This window comes from Siphateles boraxobius, unplaced genomic scaffold (assembly GCF_051911475.1).
Source record: "Siphateles boraxobius isolate OS27281-9 unplaced genomic scaffold, OSU_SipBor_1 29, whole genome shotgun sequence".
NCBI lineage: Eukaryota > Metazoa > Chordata > Actinopteri > Cypriniformes > Leuciscidae > Siphateles > Siphateles boraxobius.
In genome coordinates this window covers 10,760,964-10,782,960 of record NW_027508908.1, presented here as the reverse complement: position 1 = coordinate 10,782,960, position 21,997 = coordinate 10,760,964, and the positions used below count along the sequence as shown (strand labels likewise).

The window sequence follows — 21,997 nt, the reverse complement described above, 5'->3', positions numbered from 1 at the left end:
CTACTTAAAAAGTTTTAAAATTAAAGCAAAATAGAAATATAAAAAAACTAATAAAAATAACATACAAGTACATAACAAAATTACTAAAATGAAATTATTGATAATTACAATAATAGGACACAAGTAATAATAAAATAACACTGCAAGGTATTGATTTAAAATACATTTACTGTACTAGATGGGACATTCGACTGGTGGTATACACATACCCCAAAAATTGTAAGAAATCATTAAATAAATTAGAGTAATATTAGAAATTAATAATAATAATAATAATATTAACAATAATATGACACTACTGTTAACTAAACAATACATTATCAAACAAACAGACCCATCAACTAACTAATAAAAAAACCTTCAACAAATGCACAACACCCAAAATATATCCATTTTAATATATTCCTCATCTACCACAATAAATACAGAATCATGTCAGTCAACATCTTTAAAATTTTGGGATATTTTTTAGTTTTTATTTTATTATTATAGTCACTAGGGATGGCCCGATACCGATACTGGCATCGGGGATCGGGTCGATACTGTCCTCATATACTCGTACTCGTACTCATAAAAATTCGCCGAGACCACGCCCCGATACCACGTACATTTTGCGAAACGAAACTGGCCGCCGCGAGTGCTTTGTCGAGGTGAACTGAGGCATAGGGACGTGCACTCCCAACGCAAAAGAGTGCGGCGCGGCACTAGATCTGATGGCCGAGCGCGAGCGCGGGCACGGGCGGTAATGCACTCACTCCGTGTGTGCGGGTTCCGGGAGAATAAAACGATTCGCGGGACTCCCGCAAACTAGAAATATCTATGAATACAACATATTAAAACTAATAGATTTTCATTCATCTGTTGCAGAAAAGCAAGAAGAACAACTAAAACAAAATAGAAACGATTTACAGGCCAGAGTTTCTATTCATAACATGTTTGCAGCGTTGAGCGATGTAGCCAATCACAGACATGTGTGTTGATTTCTTGAACGCAATGGCTAATCAGAAGCATTTAAGATAGACTCCCCTCACTGCTCAAAACTTTTTTGTTCAGTGCTGAATTCTGTATGCTGGCAAATCCTCTAATTATAACAAACAAAGTGTGGATATTATGAAAGATTCATTGTGCAGTCAGCTTCATTGATAATAACAGATGTGTGAGATCGCGATGAACTGTCAGCTTTTTAGGAATTAGATTATTAAGGGAGCGCACTTTGGGCGCATTCAGTCATGTCAGACCATGCACGCAGTAACTGCTTGCTTTTATGTTAAATTAACAGTGGTTTGTGTGTTAATACATTTATTATTTTACTCATTATTAATTATTTATAGACTTGTTAAAACAAGCAGAGAAGAAAATAAAAACAGTCTTCTAACCTGTGTTCTAAAATAGTCTTCTGTCTTCTTTTCTGGGAGCCTATAGATACTTTTGCGGTAGAAATATCGGTATCGGTACTCGATATCGGCAAGTACACAAATGTAAATACTCGTACTCGTATCGGTTTGAAAAAAAATGGTATCGGGCCATCCCTAATAGTCACATATCGTCGGGTAATTTACCTTGTCTCCTCGATGGCGAGTGACATTGGTGATACTTGACCTCAGTTGATTGGAGACTTTTTGCATGACATCAAACCACCTATAAGATCACAGAAAGGACATGTGTACTCATAATGGGCCTCTTAATATCTACAGATAAATCTATATGAGGAAATGTTGTTCACAAACACTCTCTCACTCACCCAGAGGCGTCCTGTTCTTGTTCAGCTTGCACCATGTTTCTGAGGCTGGCGTCTGCGAGGGCCTGGGTAAAGTGAGTGTATGGGGCCATGAAGCAGTAATGATAGAGGCCGGGTCTGACGCTGGTCGAGCCAAGCCGCAGGGCCTTGCCCTGGGACCGACATGGGTGAGATGAGGCGCCCTCATACTGAGACGCAAGATTGGTCCCGAATAACGACTTCAAAAGCTGAAAGCAAAGAGCAAACGGTGAAGCCTCGGGCATTCATGGTTTAAAACAGAAGAGTTAGAAATGCGCACTTCTAACCTGCTGAACACACACTGTGGCCATAGTAGGTTCCCGTGAGAAACAAGACTTGAGGTAACCCAGGATCTCTTCAACAGACTAGACAGATAAATACAGTGGGAAAGTTTGTTTTTAATATTACTTTCGCTCAGATATCATACTTTGTTCGTTGACAAGATATAATTAGGCTTTGACATCATACTTTGCCAATATCATGCAGGGTGGCCAACTCAAGCAGCTGTGAAAGGACATCAAGCGCTGACCTCAGGAAACCCCCAAACTTCTCATTGGTGTTGTGAAGGTCTAATGTGACCTGGGAAAAGAAAACAAAAATTGTAAGCAATATAAATCCAGTGGGGAAGGACATTTCAAATTAAGTACTTGGAATGGGATAAAAACAGCGAAACATGTTATTGTGATATATTTTCTTAAGATAGTCAATAGAATTTCTCTTAACCAGTAAGTGCTAACTCAAAATATATACACAACTGTTCAAAAGTTTGGGGACAGTCAAAAGTCTCATGCTCTCCAAGGCTTCATTTATTTGATCAAAAATGCAATAAAAACAGTCATGTTGTGAAATATTATTACAATTTAAAATAACTTATTTTATTTTAATATATTTTAAATTTATTCCTTTGATGTAAAAGCTGAATTGTTAGCATCATTACTCCAGTCTTCAGTGTCACATGATCCTTCAGAAGTCATTCTAATCTGTTGATTTTCTGCTCAAGAAAATGTATTATATTATCAATCTTGAAAACAGTTGTGCTGCTTAATATTTATGTGGAAACCGTGATACAGATGCAGTTTATTGCTCTGGCCACATCTGCAGTTCTCATGCCTCCTGCAGCAGGTCTACGGCATGTTCACACAGGTGACCAGAGCGTTTTTCCTTGCGAAGGTCTACTGACTCATCTACAGAGTCACATGCATGTCCAATAATTGTTTATCGTTTATTGAACAAACATGATAAACATAGTTTAAACACTCTCCAAAAGAGGTCTGTAAAGCTACAAAAAATTATATTTGAAATCCTGAAAAAAGGGACATTTCTTTATTTGCGGAGTTTAGAAATCTTTTGAAACATTAGAAAATGTATTTATTGTCACTTTTAATGCATCCTTGCTGCATAAATGTATTAATTTCTTACAAGCAAAAACATAACTTTTGAACAGTAGTATATATAAAAGACCAATCAAAATGCTTATGACTGCAGACTTACTTTGTAGTTAGCGTGTGTAGCTCTCAGTGCATCATAAAGCTTCAGATAAGGAGGAAGGTGATAAAAGCTGCCCATAGTGGTGGACTTGTTAACTGCTGCTATTGAGGTGCTGTCTGCTACTCTGCCTGTATGAAAACACAGTGCAAGACAACCATAAAAATTCAATTAATAAATAATGAACCACACAATGAGACCCATTTTCCTTGTGTACTCAAAGCATAGTAGAGCCTGAATGGTGTATGGTGGCTCTGTAGGTGTGACTGTACCCGTGTTGGTTTCTCCTCCTTTCTTTGGGCTCATGGGGGTGTTGCTTGGCTCCGTCGTCTCCTTCTCTTTACCCTTCCGTCTGATTGGACTGAGAGAGGTAGTGTTGGCCAATGATGGTAAAGTAGCCTGGCAGGAAGGATTAACAGAAATAATGAGGCCATTAATATAGTGAGAAAATATGAAATATTACTGATGTGTTGTGCATTTATAGCATTATTATAATCAGAGTCTATTGAATGCATTTTTACCTTGACTGCAGGGCCTGGGGGTGTTTCATCCAGCACATGGGCACAGATATTGAGGATCTTGAGCAGGTGCGAGAACAGCTGCTCCACCATAACAACCAGAGAGCGATCATTAAGAGCAGGCCACGCCTCCTCCACCTTAGAGGGGGCGGGGTTAGACTCCTCCTCACCTGGCCATGGACTCTTCATGCACTTTGGTGCAATAGCTTCAAAAACAGGCAGAAAACAACATTTTAAAATGTAAAAATAATATTAATAATAATACAAAAAAATGTGTGCTCCACAGGTGATACGTCTATCAGCTTTGGATAAATGGTATAAAAATCACACTTATCCTTCTCAGGCTGTTTGCTCATTTTTGGCAGATTTCATTTTTGTTTATTTTATAACAAAAATTAAGTTTCTGTATTCAGTGAAGTTCAAAATTTGTTGACTTAGTAGAGTTAGACTACGAAACATCCAGAGTTAAAAAGATTCACTTAAGGCAGGCGTACACGGTGCGAGTTCGGACACTCGGGAGGTCGTGAGATATTGCACACGTTACGAGTCAGTTAACTTGATAATCGCTTATTATCGGGAGGTCGGGAGGTGCTCGTAACGTGCTCGGCTCGTCTCGTAATTCCTCTCGCAAGTTGCAAGCAGCAACCATCACCGATTTCCACGCGATCCTCTGCGAACTCGTAAAACAGCAAAAATCGCACCGTGTACGCCCGCCTTTACAGAAGCATAGATTTTTACTGTAGTAAAGTTCCAAATGTTTGTTCATTTGCTTAATAAGAGTTAAATTGAGAAATTTGCATGCAAATTAGACCAAATTAATTATATATGCATACTACTATTGTTACAAAATTAGTTATATATAATTTATTAGGGAAATTAGGGAAATTTAGTTTTATATAATTTCATAAAAACAAATTACACTTTTAATGTTCCAGGTCAAAGGCAGCCCACAACAGACAAGGGAGGGCATCATTTTTTCACAGCTTAAGGGGGTGAATAAGATCTGAATAGCCCAAAATCCCCTTAAAACTTCTCCTAAGATTTGCCTAGAAACCAGAATAATTTCAAATTAGAATTTATTTCTAAATGTATATTTATAGAACATAAAATATATGATAGATCATTGTATTGTTACTTCTTCAGGGAAGATTCATTTCTTTAAACATTTCGTTAAACAAAAAAAGTTACACTTTTCAAAAATGACCGTGAACAGCCGAAGTGTGACTATTTTTGAACAGCCCAGGCAGGTTAAACTGTGGTTAATCTAATCTAAATAAGTTTATACCTGCAAGAAGGTTTCCAGCCAGTAGAAGAGCAGACTGATGGGCGGAGAGATCAAGAGGGAACCAAGCAGAGGAGAGGAGAGACAAAACTATACCGGTCACACCAACCGTCAGAGACCTGCGCACCTCCTCACTACTGCCAGACTGAGAGAGACTACAGAAAAAGAGCTCATTTATACCTTTGCAGATAAAACATTGCACTTAGATTACCAATTGAGCTTGACTTTATACTCTCTGTACTAACAATACGATCAAGCCATCAAATCTAAGCAGGTTTTATTCTCGGTCCTGAAGGAAGACATTATTGCCCTAAGGTTCAGTTTATTTTGTGAGTGTGTACCTGAAGGAGCGTCCTCGGCTGCGGTACTGGCTGGAGCGGTTGAGATGAAAGACAGAAGAGCTCACAAAGCCACAGTGCCAGCCTGTGCTCCAGGTGCACACTGGGAATGTGCTGGACAAAAGGAATAGAGCCTCACAACAGCCAAACTGGAGAGATGACATTAAGCAAAGAGATTAGACATTAGGTTCAAATAAGACCACTCATAATACATAAAGTTATTTCTGCTACACAAAACTGAGCATCAAACTATTTCCAACCATACGGAACCCCACAGAGGCCTTTCATTATTATACATTTTTTCTGCCTTGTTTTGTTATAGTATGTTGAGAAAAATGAAGTGAAATATAAGAAAAATAAGTTATGATCATCTAAAACAACAATATTTTTAACCTCTGTGGTGTCTTGGCATTTAGAGACAGTTAAAAAAATATATATTATTTTTTTAAATATAAAACAAAGGGTGGCCTTTAAATCAATTTTACTTAAAAGGTCAGAGTTGAGGCACTCACAGTCATGGCTCTGGAAGTGGAGGAGGTGAGAGCATGGGAGATGGCAGTGATGACCCGAGATAGGTTGTTCTCTACGGTAACATCTGGTGCGTTCTGACACAGATTGTAGCCACGGTATGTTCTGCAATAAAACAGATCCTATAAAGAATAAGATTAAAGCCAAAAACACGACCATTCATACGTTTGTTAGGTCAGTAATGCTTTTGAAAAAAGTCTCTTACGTTCACCTAGGCTGCATTTATTTGATAAAAATAAAGTAAAACAGTAATATTGGGAAATATTATTAACATTTAAAACAACTGTTTTCTATTATAATACATCAGCCCAAAAAAAAAATTTCTTATTACTATTGTTTTTTTCTTATAACAGCTGTGTAGCCTAGTATGTTTGTGAAAACCATAATACATTTTTTCAGAATTCGTTGATGAATAGAAAGTTTAAAAGAACCACATTCATTTGAAATGGAACTTAATTCGAATTTAAAGGACAATACGGCCAAAAATGAAACTAGGGCTAAATAACACATGTGTCGAGAGTCGAGAGTTTAATAAGATGATACTTTATAAAGACAGTACACTTCGCGTAAACAAGCAGGAGCCATCTTGGGAATGTCCTGGTCGATAGTCACAGTTCAGCTCATGTAGCACAGCGTTCGTGATTCGACTGGTTGAGACTGTTTTCCAAAGATGGCTCCTGCTTGTTTACACGAAGTGTACTGTCTTTATAAGGTATCTTCTTATCAAACTGTCTGTTCACTTATAAAGTTCTCAATGCTTCGGTTTGCAGGTACAGACCCTAATTATGCTACCGTGTTAGTGTGGGGCTATTTTGACCCTTGTTAGTGGTATTAACTAGCGATTTTTATTTTTACTTATTCGGTGCCCCATTCACTAGCATTATAAGCTAATCTGTGGTTAAACTAAAACTAATAATAAAACTGGGTACATTCGATTATCATGAAAACGCTTCCTAGAGAACGGTCGACGCGGTACCCATGTGTTATTTAGCCCTAGGTTCATTTTTGGCCGGAATTGTCCTTTAATGTGTCCTTAATGAATAAAAGTATTAATTTATTTTAAAAAAACAAGACAAATGAAAGCTGCCAGTTAAACACTAATTAAAGGGATAGTTCACCCAGAAATATAAATTCTGTCATCATTTTCTCACTCTCATGTTGTTTCAAACCTGTACACAGTTCTGTTGAACACAAAGGAAGATATTTTAAAGAATGTGGGAAACTGAACAGTTCTGGGCCACCATTGATTTCCATAGTATTTTTTTCCCAACTATGGAAGTCAATGGTGTCCCAAAGCGTCCTGGTTACAAACTTTCTTCAAAATATCTTTTTTTGTTCAGCAGAACACGGAAATGTATACAGGTTTGGAACAACTTGAGGGCGAGTAAATTACAGTTTTTGGGTGAACTATCCCTTTAAACACAACACTGGTGTCATGTAAATGGAGTATGTCTATAGTGTACCGTGTGATAGTGCTGACAGTGAACTGTGATGGAGGCTGGGTCTCGTGCATTAGAAGCTGCAGGTACACACTGCTCTGATCTCGTGCTATTGCCACAACCGGGTCTGTTTGAGCCTGGTCACAGTCGTAGAACAACCTGGGCACCAACCTGAGGAGAGAGATCGATCAAAATCAGAGTGTGAGATTTTGTGACGTGTAGCTAGGAGATGACTAGTCAAAGATTAAACGTGTAAATACCTGCCGATGGTGTTTGCTGCCACATGTCTCACACGTGGGTCGTCATCGCCCAGTAGATAAAGTACAACATCATTCAGAACTCTGTCCTGCAGCCTCAACAACTGATAAATTAAAAATTACAATTTTATATTAATTAAATATTAATTACATTTCTTATACTGTAAAATATATTATAAATATATTAGTGCTGGCAAATCGATTAATCGCGATTAATTGCATCTAACATAAAAGTTTGTGTTCACATAATATGTGGGTATATATTATTAAATGTATATATATATGTCTGTGTGTGTATATACTGTATACACACACATTTACACATATATACGTGTGTGTATGTACATACACAGACATATATATGATATATATCAATTTAATAATATATGTATACACACACATATTACATAAACAAACTTTTATGTTAGATGTGATTATTCGACTTGACAGCACTAAAATATTTGTTATATAAAAGAAATAAAAAATACATTCAGGAAGTGTAGCTTTTTTTGCAGTTCAAAATTTATTTTACATCTCAAGTACAATCATATTTATGCTGAACTGCCAATATATAAAATCATAAAAAATCATATAACATTGTTTAAAAAAAGATGATCGATGAATTATTACATTAAGCATTTGTATATCTGGTACAGTGTGTTGGATAATGTTTTGTGATGATTTTGTCAATAAAAAAAATTACCAGTATATTCTTCAAAAATTAATTTACAAAAGTCATTTGTTGAAAACAACAAATGGGAGTAAATGACAGAATTTTTATTATTATTATTTTGTACTAGATAAATAAAACATGACAAATGAATCCTTCATCTTACATTGAGAAAAGAGATAAAGAGAGATGACAAACCCCAGTGTAGTGATGCTCTCCTTTGTGCAACTTCTCAGTTTTTCTCTCCAAAAAACTTACTAACCTGACAAACACAAAAAAGCAGGTGATTTTAACATTCAGATGTTTGTGATTTTTCACAAAGTTCTGCAGTTATACAGTCATTATGCAAATATGTGCCTAATAAAAGGTTTTATCAAAATGTGCTTTGATTTTCAATCAAATAGTCATAAGTAAAGTCTGTGTCCTCTCACCGGAAATCTATCTCAGCAAGCGTCTCTAAGAGCTCAGTGCGAACCAGCCAATAAGAGCAGTCCTTCAGGGTCAACAGATCAATGAGCAGTTGGAGGCCAAGTTCACTGAGACTGCCATTGCACAACGCCATGATACAGTGCTGTGGTTGAGTAAACACACTATAATTAGAATCTTCCAAAACTGATAGACAAGACAAGCATTCTTTATGTACAGTATATTCTCACCCTAACAGCAGCACAGGCCATTTTACACGTGACTGAAGACTCATCTTTTAGACTTCGCTGCAGCAGAGGAACAACGTTTTCGATTGTCACAGAGCTTCCTGAGAAAACACAAAGACAGAGAATGTGAACACATGCCTTAGATTTTGTCATTCATTTGATCGAGCTGCAGTTTTAACCTGTGACCGAATGGATTTGGGACAGCCATGTCTCCGTGTTGTAGCGTGTCTTGAGCTGGATAGCTTGGATTAAAGCCCCACACAGAATGGCAGTGGCTCCTCTGATCTGAGGATCCCCGTGTTCAATGTACTGCAGTATATCACTGATGTACTGTTGCTCTGTTGACAAACACAACAACATATTCACACACCAGAAGTTGAAATCACAGCTTGTTTTGTTTTTTTTACTTTTAATGTATTTACAAAAAAGACAAGAAAACAAAAACAAGACACTAAAACACAAAAAGGCAAAACACAACAAAAAAAGATGTCAAAACAGAAACAATAGATGTAAAAAAACTAAATTATATTGAATGAAAAAACAAGTAGATGTAAAACAAAATATATGTCGAAACAAAAAATAGATATCAAAAAACAGATGTTAAAAAACTAAATAGATATCAACACAAAACATGTCAAAACCTAAATAGAATAAAAAACTAAACAAAACAACAAAAATAGATAAACGATAAAGTAAAACAAAACAGATGTCAAGACAAACCAAAAGATAAATGTCATAACACAAAACTGACGAAAGACAGACATCAAAACAAAACAAATTAGACATAAAAAAAAAAAAATAGTGGTCGAAACAAAAGAAAACAAAACAGAGAGCGGGAGACCGATGGATGAACAGAATCATTGTCAGTGTATTTCTCACCATCTGGCTGTTGTCCATCTAGTGGCCGCAGGTAGAGTTTGTTGAAGAAGGCTTCAGGTAGAAGAGCTGCTGCTGCCCCAACACAGCTAACGGCTAACGCCTTAACGCTCACACGCACCTCATTATCAGGAACCAGCCCTACTACATACATACATGCATAATATTTAATGAAGAAACGCACTTTAAGTGAGAGTTCAAGTGAAGCTATAGTCATGTTTCTCACCATTTCTTTGGCCGGTGAGCAGGAAGGAGGCAGACAGCAGCCGGACACAGTGCACAAGAGGCTCTTCCTTTGGATCAGTATAGTGACCAATATCTCCTTTAATCCTAGATGGCTAAACACACAGAACATATACAAAAGATTCACAGACTGCACAATTTTAATATTAGATCTCTGTAAAGGATCTGTGAGGACTTGAGATGTACAACATCATTTTTTATGTGCATGTTCACCTTGTTGTCAAGTTCTGCAGGTTCCAGAACCTCTTCCTTTGGTATGAATCGATCCACACTGCTGTCAGATGATTGCCTGTTGTGACCTTTTCCCTCCAGAAGATGGGGCTTACTTAAAGCTGGCGACAAGAGAAAACAGAACTGTGAGCCAAAAGGATAACTAATAAAGCAGGGTGTATAACTGAGCAAGTGTACAAGTGAGTGTGTGTACCCAGTGCCGACTGGGAGAAAGGCTCTGGAGGTTTGTCAGGTTGCGGAGCTGCTCCCTCCTCTTCTTCATCCTGCAGTGTGCCGATCTGCATCCCTGAGTACTGACTCTCACTGCCATCCAGCACCTACATATCACACGCATATACAGTACAGATGTATAGATATATTATATATGTGGCAATAAAAGTGAACTAAACTCACAAACAAGCATAAACATTCACAACAACTCATTCATGCAAAAACAACAAACAACAGTCGAACATGCACCATCACTTTGGGGAACTCGTACAAATATTATTTGATCAAAGCTTAATCATATGCATGTCAAGACAATTTTGGGCCTCACCAACTCGAAGTTGCACTACTGATTGAGGATCTAATGACCGATTCATTAGTTATTCATTTATACAGTGGTAAGTTTCAGTCTTCTAATTTGGCTGAAAGGAGCTTGTGGCCTGTGGCTTGCGGTTCATCGATTCATCAAAACAGGGAAACGGCAACAACAACAACAACAACAAAAAACTTCTAGTGTTATTTTAGTTTTATTTATATACTATTTTAGTATGTATTAATATTTAGAATAGCCTTATATTTACACACTTTCAGTTTTTATTTTTTACTTTAGTAAGTTTGTGCTTTTGTTGTTTTTATTAGTTTTTGTTTACCTCAAATATTTCTACTTTATTTTATTTTTATTCAAGCTTTAGTTAACAGTAATACTCCAACTTAAAATAATTTATTTTAGCTAGTAGCCAAAGCAACATATCTAATTTTCATTTACATTTTTTTATTAATCTAAAAATATTTTATTTTATTAAAACTTTGTTTTAATTATCATTTTAATTAACAATAACAACACTGATTCGTCTTCAAATGACGCCCTTAAAACTGATCTGACATCAGCATCATTGTTGTTGGGACTTGGTTTTTACTCATTGGTCCAGAATGAGGTAAATAAAGGCGTTTGAACACCTCGGGAGAGAGGTCGTGCATGTGGGGGGCGGGGCAAATAAGGGGCGGGGTCCTATCAGGAGCGGGGACGAGCAACAATAACCTCACCCCCTGTCCTCTGCTGACCTGGTCACTACTGCTAGAGGAAGAGATGGCAGAAAAGGTGGAGGAAGAAGACGAGGTAGAGAAGGAGGACGAGGATGGCCTGTAGATAGACGACTCGCTTTCGGAGTGTGTGTCCGGCCCTTCGGTGGGAGTTGGGGAAGGTGGTGAATGGTTCCGATAGCGCCTGCTGGTGATGGTGACACTTACGAGCTCGGCGCAGTCTGAAGGCGTCACGGCGGAGTCCGGCCCCTCCGTAGTCGTCTGGGAACTGTCACTAGGGGGCGACGATGACACGGCTCCTACTGACATTTGGTTGCCATCCGCTATTAAGTCGCCGGACGTGCTGACGACCCCAGCGCCCCCGCTTGAGCTGCGGCTTAGCATGTCCTCCTCATCTTCCTCATCTGGAGTATCAGGCCCTACACCCTGCTCTGATGCACTCAGGTCCACTGAGTCCCCCGGCTGCAAGGTATGCTGGGAGGACCGTGGCTGCTCTGTGATGATGTCAGATGTGCCAAGAGACGAAACGCCTGATGAGGAGGGAGCTTCGCTGGAGCTGTCGCCACCGACCGAGGCTTAGGGAAATGTGAAAGAGTGCAACAATGCATTATTCCTGCTGCACAATACATGAAATATATTTGTTTGAATCCAATGAGTATGTAAAATTGAATATTAACTAGATTTTTACATTTTATGAAAAACACAAAATTCATGGCTCTGATACTCTGAGTAGTTGCCATGGTGAAAGTGTTTTGTGTGACTGCTTTCAATTTGACTATATTTTGAAATATGCTGTATTCTTTTGATGGCAAAGCAGAATTTTTCAGCATCATTACTCCAGGCTTCTGTCACATGATCCTTCCGAAATCATTCTAATATGCCGATTTGCTGCTCAAGAAACATTTCTTATTATTAACAATATTGAAAACAGTTCTGCTGCTTAATATTTGTATGGAAACAGTAATACATTTGTTCTGTATACTTAGATGAATAGAATGTTCAAAACAACAGAATTTATTGTACTATTGTAAATGGCTTTACCGTCCTATCTGAAAAAAATATTAATTTTGGTTAATTAAAGGTAATCTTACTGACCCCAAACTTTTGAACAATAGTGTATATGATATTCAGATTCCTAAATATGACTCTGCTCCTTCCTTTAAGGTAAATTTATGCGTTGTGTTTTTTGTTTCTTTTACAATGATTTTTTTCATCTGTCAGGAGAGAGTCTGAAACATAACAGCATACCTCTCCTCAACTTACCTGTGAAGGATCCAGTGGTGACCTCTGCCCTCTCAGGGTCATCCTCCAAACCCTCTTCTTCACCTGACGACAACAGCTTACCTAAGAGAATCAAAAGATTCAAGGCATATCATTATAATACAATAAACATTTTCTATTCCAAACCCATTCCTAAAACTCTGATTACACATTCATTATTAAAACTAGTGAAGTTCTACCAACACGCCACAGACAGCCGAGAAATATGTCAGTAGGTTAGACGCAAAAGAAGGGCAGACAAGAAGTCACCTTTCTGCTTCCTGAGGAGGAGAGGACTGCATGTTGACCCACCGGCTGTATGCAGGAAACAGGAAGCGAAGAGAGCAGAAAAAGCCCAAAAATTCAATTGGAGGGTTGGAGGAAGGAATAAGCAGAGAATGAAAAGCACATGCATGGTGAAAAATTGGATTGCAGTGGTGCAGTCAATCTTGAAGATCCATGATTAGTTATCAAACAGGATAGAAAATATTAATAAGCAGTGTGAGAAATATTAAGAGCTGAATTATTTAGAGTTGTTATTAGTAATAGTGAGTAGCAAATAGCTTTACCAGCTAAAATCAATTCAACTGAAAAAAGAAAACTTTAACAATTTAACAACTTATAAAGATAACTCGTTTATATCGTTTTTACCAAATAATCTGTACTGAACTATCAGTTATCAGAAATAGTTTTTAACTGCTCCATTTTCCTCTGTGCTGTTCTTACAAAATAAAGTTTATGAAGTGGTTATGCACAAAATAACGTGCGAGCAAGGTAAAATATATACATCTAAAATGTGAGCAAGGTATAACATTCATGTGAGGGTACATGGATATACAATATGTAAAATTTCATCATATTTTTCCATCATTTTCATTCGATTTTTTCCTTGTACATTATTTATATAGGTATATGTTATTCAAGTTATACAAAAAAAATGTCAGTGTGTCAGTAGTCACCAATTTTAATTTATAATAATTACAAAAAATTATTATAGCTATGCCATCATTGTTTATATTATAATAATATTCAGTAACATTTTACATGAAGTGGAAAGATTTCTTACATATTATTGATATTAAAGACTACTTGCTGACGATGTTTAATTGGTTATCAGCCATGTTCTCCAATTTTAGTTATCGGTATAAACAAAATCCAATATTGGTCGACTTCTACTTATTAAAGTCCCTTATATACCCAAAGCAAAAGTTATTTTCTCACGAGATGCTTTTCCATTGACAGTTTAACAAAGACGACTGACCAAACTACTGTGGCATGACAACTAATAGGATAAACTCAGCGTTCTATATGGTGCAATATTTACCAATAAGCTCGAGGATGCTGCCACTGCGTGTGCGGCACTCTGTCTCTTCTCTGAAGACACCGGTGTGTGCGATTTTGCCACGTGTGATGAGTGCGTTCAGGAGCTCAGGGGGAGGAGTGCGAAACACCTGCTGCAGAAGCTCCAGAGATGCCGTCACCACATTATGATCCCAGTGCTGCGTGTAGTGCAGGGTCAGTTCATAGACCTAAGTACACAAGAAAAGGCTTGACACGTGCACAAATACACAGCCACATACAATGAATCAATCCAACACACATAGACAAACATAATAAAACAATAATTTAAAATTATATGTACAACTAGAAGTGATCATAACATTTTTCCAATTATAATGTTGGGTTTTGTGCACTAAAAACAGTTCGAATTTCGTAATCATTTTAACCCTATCTTTAAATCCTAAGATTTAAAAAGTGTGCTTTTGCTATTGTAACTTTAAAAATATTAATATGTATGTAAGTGACTTATTTTTGTAAATGTCATGATTGCCTAAAAAAAAAAGAACAACAACCTTGCCAAGTTACTGAATGGGCATGATATATAAATATTGGTGGTCATGTCATAACAGTTATGACATTATCACAAACAATTTCTGAACTAAATGTTTTTACATACAGTACCAAAAGAGTGGGGTCAGTAAGGTTTTTCAAAGAAATTAATACTTTTATACAGCAAGGATGCATTAAATTGATACAAAATTGACAGACTTTCACGTTGTTACAAAAGATTTCCATTTCCAATAAATGTAGTTATTTTGAACTTTCTATTAGCAAAGAATCCTAAAAAAGTTGTATGATTATTTCCATAAAAATATAAGCAGCGCAACTGTTTTTATATAATAATAGGATTACACATTAATAATAAAAAATGTTTCTTGTGCAACAAACCAGCATATTAGATTGATTTTTGAAGGATCATGTCACACTGAAGACTGGAGTACTGATGCTGAAAATTCAAATTACATTTAAAAAAAAAATGTAAATGTAAAAACACTTTACTTTAAATTGAAAATATTATTTCACAAAAAATGTATGTATTTTTAGATCAAATAAATACAGCCTTGGTGAGCATAAGAGACTTCTTTCAAAAAACATTTTTTAAAAATCTCACAGGCCCCAAACTTTTGAACGGTACGGTAGTAAATGAATTTCAATAAAAGTTTAAGGGGGAGTCAGGAAAATCCTGTTTTCCATTATATCAATATGTTAAATCACAAAGATACAATGAAGTTTAACAGCTCTGGTACCTGTATGAGTTGCTCAGGTGCTGGAGTGACGTCTGCCTCTTTACGAACGAGCCCAAAGCTGCCCTTCAGACTGCTGTTAGGAGTCTGCTGTTGAAGAAGAGGCATCAGGTAGCGCAACGTCAGTAATACACCTAGAATCAGGTGACTGGAATGCTCCTCATCCACCGGCACTACCAAACCTGAAAGAGAGGAAGAAAACAGGCAACTGAATGAAGACATTTGAAGCACGCGGTTTTGCCGGAGTCTATTTGTCCAGTGTGTGGGCGTCCTACCGAGCAGCACGTTGAGGAGCCAGGTGTAGAAGTAGTGTGTTCTGCGTGAGTGCTGACACACGCTGACAGCCGAGCTGGCGGCTGTTCGGCGAATAGTGGGAGAACTGGACTTCAGGTTGGCAACAAAGGCCTTCAGCAGCATCTAAATACACATTCATAAGCGCAACATTTAAAGCGACCGCATATGAGTACATATACATATAGAATAAGAATTTATACATTTCTGGAATCCTATTAAGTTGCTATATTAATTATAACACTGCTTTATATACAAGTAATACTTTAACTATAATTTAGGTTTTTATGCAAGTCTAGGAACATGATCGTTTACGCACACACTTTGAATTTTTAATTTGTGCCCGTTTGTGCCAGCACAGGAGAGGTGTGCTGTTATGTTATGTGCCCGTTTTAATTTTGTTCAATTGTGAATTTGTGATCCCTCGTCTGCAAAAGATTGCATAAATAAGGCTATAATCAGTGGTGGAAGTGGCCGAGATTCATTGGGGGGACCCTAAGTTGAGGACATATTTAATATTTTTAAACCATAGATGCAGAAAATCACACTATATTTATGTATTCAATTATTTGCATCTGGAGGCTACAGTATTACATGGATAAAAGATGGAATTCCTCTTTTTTTTAACTGTAACACTGTCGCCAGTCCAAATTCACTCCCTGGACTCCCTGCTGTTCTAAAAAAGTATAACTTTCTATTCATCAAAAAATCCTGGGGGGGGAAAAGTATTATGGTTTCCACGAAAATATTAAACATTATCATCAGTGTTTCCAACATTGAGAATTATTAGAATCATTATTAATAATTAAGCACCAATAATAATTGAGCAGCAAATCAGCATTTTAGAATGATTTCTGAAAGATCATGTGACACTGAAGACTGGCTGATGAAAAATCAGCTTTGCCATCACAGGAATAAATTATATTTTAAAACATTAAAATAAAAAACAGCTATTTTAAACAATGGTAATATTTCACAATATTACTGTTATTTACTGCATTTTTGATCAAATAAATGAAGCCTTGGTGAGCATAAGAACCTTCTTTCAAAAACATCTAAACTTGTCAATAGTTGTGTATTCTGTATCATTTTTAAACGGTAGCACTCCTAAAGCACTCCACATTTTAAGCACTCCTAAAGTGTTTGCATAGCTACACAAATTGATTTGTCTTTGTTTCCTGTCTTCCCTAGGACCTTCACTTGTCCTTGCATATGAAATGAGAACATCAGAAAACAGCACTAAAATGACAATTCCCCTGTCTTTAAATGTGAATTTGTTCTTGGCAAGGGAACAGACAGTTTCCGTCTCTTACTGATGTGAGGTGAGCGGAGGCTCATGGATAATTAAATCCAATCTGACTGAGTCACATTCCATATTGAGAAGATGATGTCACCACTGCGCATTTACAGCTTCAGACAGTGAGAGAAGATAACAGTGAGGGAAATCCCGCACTGAAGTGCCAAATCACAGAATTCAGGCCAGGGGAATCTAACTGACATGTCAAATGAATGAGGCCACCCTGAATGGTTAATATTGCTGTGGCATGACTTTTGAGTCAAGGTACATTTCTACCTGAAAATCAGGTGATGTGTTCTTTGGAAACCTTTAACTTTGACTAACTTTTAACGAAACCAAAAACACAGTATTGGCTTACGTTACAGTGGTTTCCTTTGGGTTTTTTAAAAACTAGCACAATATTTCATTAGCACTGAACTCACAGACTGCATTAAATACCTTGATCTCTCCGTCATTGGCGAAGTGTCCAAGGGCAGACATGATTTTAGGAATTGAAGAAGAAAGAGTTTCCTGCACAGTCTCCTCCTGACGTTTTGTGATCCGTGTCAGACATGGCAACAGATTCACAAGGTACGGCCTCAAAAAAAAAAAAGAGAGAAAGACAAAGATAAGAGTGACTGAGGATACAATTAGAAGCATTTTACAGCTTATTCTAAATCTGAATTGAATTTCACTTTGTAATCTCGAACCCAGGATCAGTTTCACTTATTTCTGAACAGACCAATGGAAGTAACTGACTTTAAGTCAAAAAGCATACCTGCATTTCTGTGGACGCACCAGGTGAGCAAGCTCAGCAAACCTCCACAGGGCTGCCCGCAGACTCCGAGAGGCAGCGTTCTGTTACAATAGACAGAGTAATGCTCGGTTAGCGATCAGTACAGGTCATCAGAGAGAACAAGACCACTGTATCTATAAAGTCTTCTCTGACAGCCAAACGTTTGGACTATTTAAGACGTTTCTGAATCAAGTTCATTCTGCTCACCAAGGCTGAATTTATTTGATCAAAAAACAGTAATATTGTAAAATATTACAATTTAAATTTGAATTTATGTAAGCTGAATTTTCTGCAGCTGTTACATCAGTCTTCGGTGTCACATGATCTGTCAGAAATCAATATAACATGCCGATTTAGTGCTCTCATTTATTAATTATTATTGCTGCCCATATTTTCAGCTGTTTTTCTTTCTCAGCCAAAAACACCATTTTCCGCCTATGGTTTTTGGCAGCCGAAATTTCAGTGCATCCCTAAAACTTCTGATCCTGGTGAAAATACATCCAAACCCATAAAAAGAATGCAATCTGATTCACCTTTTTAATCTCTTTGTACAGTTCAAGCTGCAGTCTAGGCAAGTTGGAATCCATCAATGCCTGAAAAAAAAAACATATATTTTTTAAATGTCATAATCATTTGTTAGCAAACAAGTATTCATTACTTCAGTGAGCTCATTGTATCTGCATTAAATTACTACATTTTTAAAATTGATAAATTTTAAGCTTACTGTGATTTTGTATATGTACATTTCTGAAATATATAACTTAGACAAGTTACCTCTCATAAAAGAACACTCTTAATTGTAATAATAAATATAAAACATCACTATAATCATCATCCAAATGAATATATGACATACAAACAATGCATGTCTTACTTTGATGATTTTGTTTAGGCACTCATCTGCCACCATCCTGACGTCAGACTCCTTGTCATCGCTGCACAGCAAGAACATTTCCATAGCAATTCCGAGCAGTTTCTGGAACTCTGGAGACGTCCTATTAACAAAGTGCAATAACATACATTACAAACACAGCTAACAATACTAGTGTGCTAAACATGACGGGCTAAAGCTCTTAAATTAGCACTGCCCTGGATAATATAAGGTCATTATGTACATTAGGTACCGATTTGTCCATTTATTTTAGTCATTTTATTGAGTTTATAGCAAATCAGCGTATTAAAAGGATCATGTGACACTTAAGAGTGGAATAATGGCTGCTGAAAATTTAGAATTGCCATCACAGGAATAAACAAAATGTAAAAAAAATATTCAAATAGAAAAGAGCTTTTAGAAATTGTAATAATTTTTCACAATATTACTGTTTTTAATGTATTTTTGATCAGATAAATGCAGCCTTGGTGAGCATAAGAGACTTAAAGAAAATAAAAATATATTTTCCACCCCAAACTTTTAAACGCATGCTGAACTACAGGTGAAGGACAGCACATTTCTAATTCAAACAGATCAAAACACGCCTGTTTTGGCTTTTTAAAAGTATACAATAATCTAATCGTTTTTGCTGTTTTTACAAGTGCATTCAAGCTGAAAGAACTGGACTTTGAAAACTGCTAGCATTCACGTTGAAGCTAGGTGACCTGTGATAGATGAGGGTTTTTCATCTTAAATGCCTTCACTGAATCTGACGTGCCCGTCCATTGACTGTTGCATACCTCAGCGACTGTGCCACGATGTTTTCACATATCGTCAAGCAATGAGTCACTCTGTCCTTTTTGGTTGTAGCAAGGTCTTTTTTTCTGTAAGAAGACACAGAGTTACTATGGAAGTCATGAAAACAAAATAAAATGAATAAGAACATTTCACATTATTTGAATCACTATTTGTCTACAAGGTAAAACAGATCATTTTGGATGGATGAAGAATAATGAATTATATTGCATTATTAATTAAATGCCTGTGAAATTTCAATGTAAACAACATCTTCAGCACAGATATAATATGCAACTCAACCTAAACAGAAGAAATTGAGCTGAAAATCGGACATTAATCTGTAAGGAAGTACATTATGTTGGGCCACAGTAGTCAGCCAAATAGTGTTTAATTTGTCAGCGATGCTGATTACCTAAATCCATTAGGTTAATGTAATCTTGCTAACATAGCAGCAATAAAGATGTCCTTCTGGAATGCAGCGCATATAAAAATCACTTTTCACTGGTGGTGATCCATTACAAAACGAGCCGTATGGATTACTTTTATGATGGATGGATGTGCTTTTTGGGCTTCCAAAAACAAGGTACCATTCACTCCCATTATAAAGCTTGGAAGATCCAGGATATTTTTTAATATAACTGTTTAGACACCCAGGATGGCTTGAGGATGAGTAAATTTTGGGATCACTCATTTTTGGGTGAACTACCTAAACCTTTAACATCCAAAATAGTACCAAACCAAATAGTTTATCTTGTGAAGTTTTATCCAAAATAATGTAAATCTGTCTCATTAACAGAACTATCATTTATAAATTCTCATTAATTAACAAATGCTCAGTGCTGGTAAAATGCAAAGTGAACCATCCCAATGCTCCGTGTGTCCTAAGTGAAGAAATCACTCAATTTACAAATAATCCAACGACTTTTCAAAAGTATTTATTTAGAGTTTGTTATTTAATGTTTAATATACTTCGAAATATGATTTTAAAAAGCTCTTCTAATTAAAATAGCATTTCCACTTTGAAATGAACCAGTGATGGGCTAATCAATAGAATGCTCTTCATTTGATTTTCTCTTTATCTCAATTACGACATCATATTAATCCTCAATACTTCAAAACCAACTGTGCTGAGACAATATAATTCAACACTTCACAAAATTTCAAATATATATTCAACTTAAGAGCTAGCAAAAACAGAAAAATAAAGTGGCTTTTGCAACTAATACATGTGTGAGGCACAACATATTGTGATTTTGCAAAATATTAGCCTAAGTGTGACTGACTGCGGTGACAATTCAATTGTTGTAGCTAAAACTTGGCTTGAGCCATCCATTCATTCTCTGATGTATGTTAGATTAGTCAAAGTGTAATAAATATCTGGCATATTTTGGGGAGCTGACTAATAATGAGTGACAGCCAAGAAGATGGAAAAACCAAGAGGCTGCATTCAAACACAGATTTGCAACTTCTTACAAAATAAATATAATATAAACACTTTCCAGTATCTGGTTTTGTAACAGTACTCAAGAAATAAGGAGTTATTTCTTGGTTCCCTTAAATACAGTAGCATTTTCCTACGTTTTCTAAAGGATTGCGTACCCTATATTTCGAAATTAGCGCAGAATCTATCAAAAGGCTGTGACACTTCTAACGAGTAGAGCACCATGTGATTTTTAAACCCAAGACAACAACAATCATACAACCTTATACGAGAAAACACTCAGCCCTCATGCATGTGATAATAACATTAGTATGGCGACTGTGTCAGGTGATGTCAGCACTCTGATGATGATGATGATGATAATGATGATGATGATGAAGCGTCGAAGCGTTAAACTGCATTAACAACAATCAGTTCACCACTCACTGTTTCTGGACGAGCTCCTCTGCCGACAGCGGGCCTTGCTGCTGCTGGAATGATTTAAGCGACTCAAACGCTTTCATCAGTTTCTCCATGGTGGCCATTTTAACAGAAGCACTGGTCTAGATGGAGTCTGATAATATTTACAAACTCAACACTTCAGCCAGTGTAGCAGTGCTGATAGCGAGCGCTGCTGTGCAGAATGCCGAAGGGAAACTGAAGGTGTCGTCGAGATCGGACACCGCTTCCAGTGTCCAAACCCCCCCTTAAATTCGATTTAATTTCCACACACCATCCGATTATGACCAGTTTTTAAACAAAATGTTCAGAAGGTAGTTGATAACATGTCCAGTTCTGAAAGCCATCTTAATGCACGGTTCGGGGAGCAACGGTTCTGCTGTATTTCCGGGTAATAATACTCCAGTCAAAATCAAAGTCCTATATTTCATAATAAAATCAGTGAAGATGTATATCTATAATGAGTCTGAGTGATATGCATTTTGACTTAAGCCAGATCAATTATTAAAGTAGCTATTTTAACTTGTGACTGTGATCTCTTTTTCTGCAAAAACTATGCTACATGTCATTGCCTTCGCTGCATGCTTTATTCTTGTGCATAATGTCGATAAATAACTTCTAAAAGTTTGTAAAAAAATAAAATAAAATAAATAAAGTTTCTGTAAACTTTACTCACTTTATACATTGAGTCGTGTCTTTATTTTTTCACAAATAAAG

General features: G+C 36.7%; 1 protein-coding gene across 10 annotated transcripts in view; it reads right to left on the bottom strand.

The window, feature by feature from the left end:
- The window catches only part of htt (huntingtin), a 46,122-nt gene extending 24,473 nt beyond the window's left edge, over positions 1–21,649 (bottom strand). For 4 of the 10 annotated variants that reach the window (XM_077246540.1, XM_077246544.1, XM_077246542.1 and 1 more), the window contains exons 1-32: positions 21,269–21,497; positions 19,404–19,487; positions 18,607–18,727; positions 18,266–18,325; positions 17,715–17,794; positions 17,396–17,534; positions 15,645–15,786; positions 15,373–15,551; positions 14,109–14,313; positions 13,055–13,099; positions 12,788–12,868; positions 11,732–12,099; positions 10,470–10,593; positions 10,259–10,377; positions 10,029–10,140; positions 9,806–9,946; positions 9,106–9,264; positions 8,930–9,027; positions 8,705–8,844; positions 8,472–8,535; positions 7,607–7,707; positions 7,371–7,517; positions 5,892–6,012; positions 5,383–5,528; positions 5,045–5,196; positions 3,763–3,965; positions 3,514–3,640; positions 3,248–3,372; positions 2,225–2,335; positions 2,044–2,121; positions 1,742–1,965; positions 1,560–1,638 (exon numbers count right to left, since the gene is read on the bottom strand). In XM_077246540.1, the coding sequence (XP_077102655.1) occupies positions 1,560–1,638; positions 1,742–1,965; positions 2,044–2,121; positions 2,225–2,335; positions 3,248–3,372; positions 3,514–3,640; positions 3,763–3,965; positions 5,045–5,196; positions 5,383–5,528; positions 5,892–6,012; positions 7,371–7,517; positions 7,607–7,707; positions 8,472–8,535; positions 8,705–8,844; positions 8,930–9,027; positions 9,106–9,264; positions 9,806–9,946; positions 10,029–10,140; positions 10,259–10,377; positions 10,470–10,593; positions 11,732–12,099; positions 12,788–12,868; positions 13,055–13,099; positions 14,109–14,313; positions 15,373–15,551; positions 15,645–15,786; positions 17,396–17,534; positions 17,715–17,794; positions 18,266–18,325; positions 18,607–18,727; positions 19,404–19,487; positions 21,269–21,366 (4,173 nt within the window). In that variant the 5' untranslated portion in view covers positions 21,367–21,497. Of the gene's footprint in view, positions 1–1,559; positions 1,639–1,741; positions 1,966–2,043; positions 2,122–2,224; positions 2,336–3,247; positions 3,373–3,513; positions 3,641–3,762; positions 3,966–5,044; positions 5,197–5,382; positions 5,529–5,891; positions 6,013–7,370; positions 7,518–7,606; positions 7,708–8,471; positions 8,536–8,704; positions 8,845–8,929; positions 9,028–9,105; positions 9,265–9,805; positions 9,947–10,028; positions 10,141–10,258; positions 10,378–10,469; positions 10,594–11,545; positions 12,100–12,787; positions 12,869–13,054; positions 13,100–14,108; positions 14,314–15,372; positions 15,552–15,644; positions 15,787–17,395; positions 17,535–17,714; positions 17,795–18,265; positions 18,326–18,606; positions 18,728–19,403; positions 19,488–21,268 lie in introns of all 10 variants that reach the window. The other 6 variants (XM_077246541.1, XM_077246548.1, XM_077246539.1 and 3 more) reach the window with 5 other exon arrangements.
- Between the last annotated feature and the right edge of the window lie 348 nt (positions 21,650–21,997).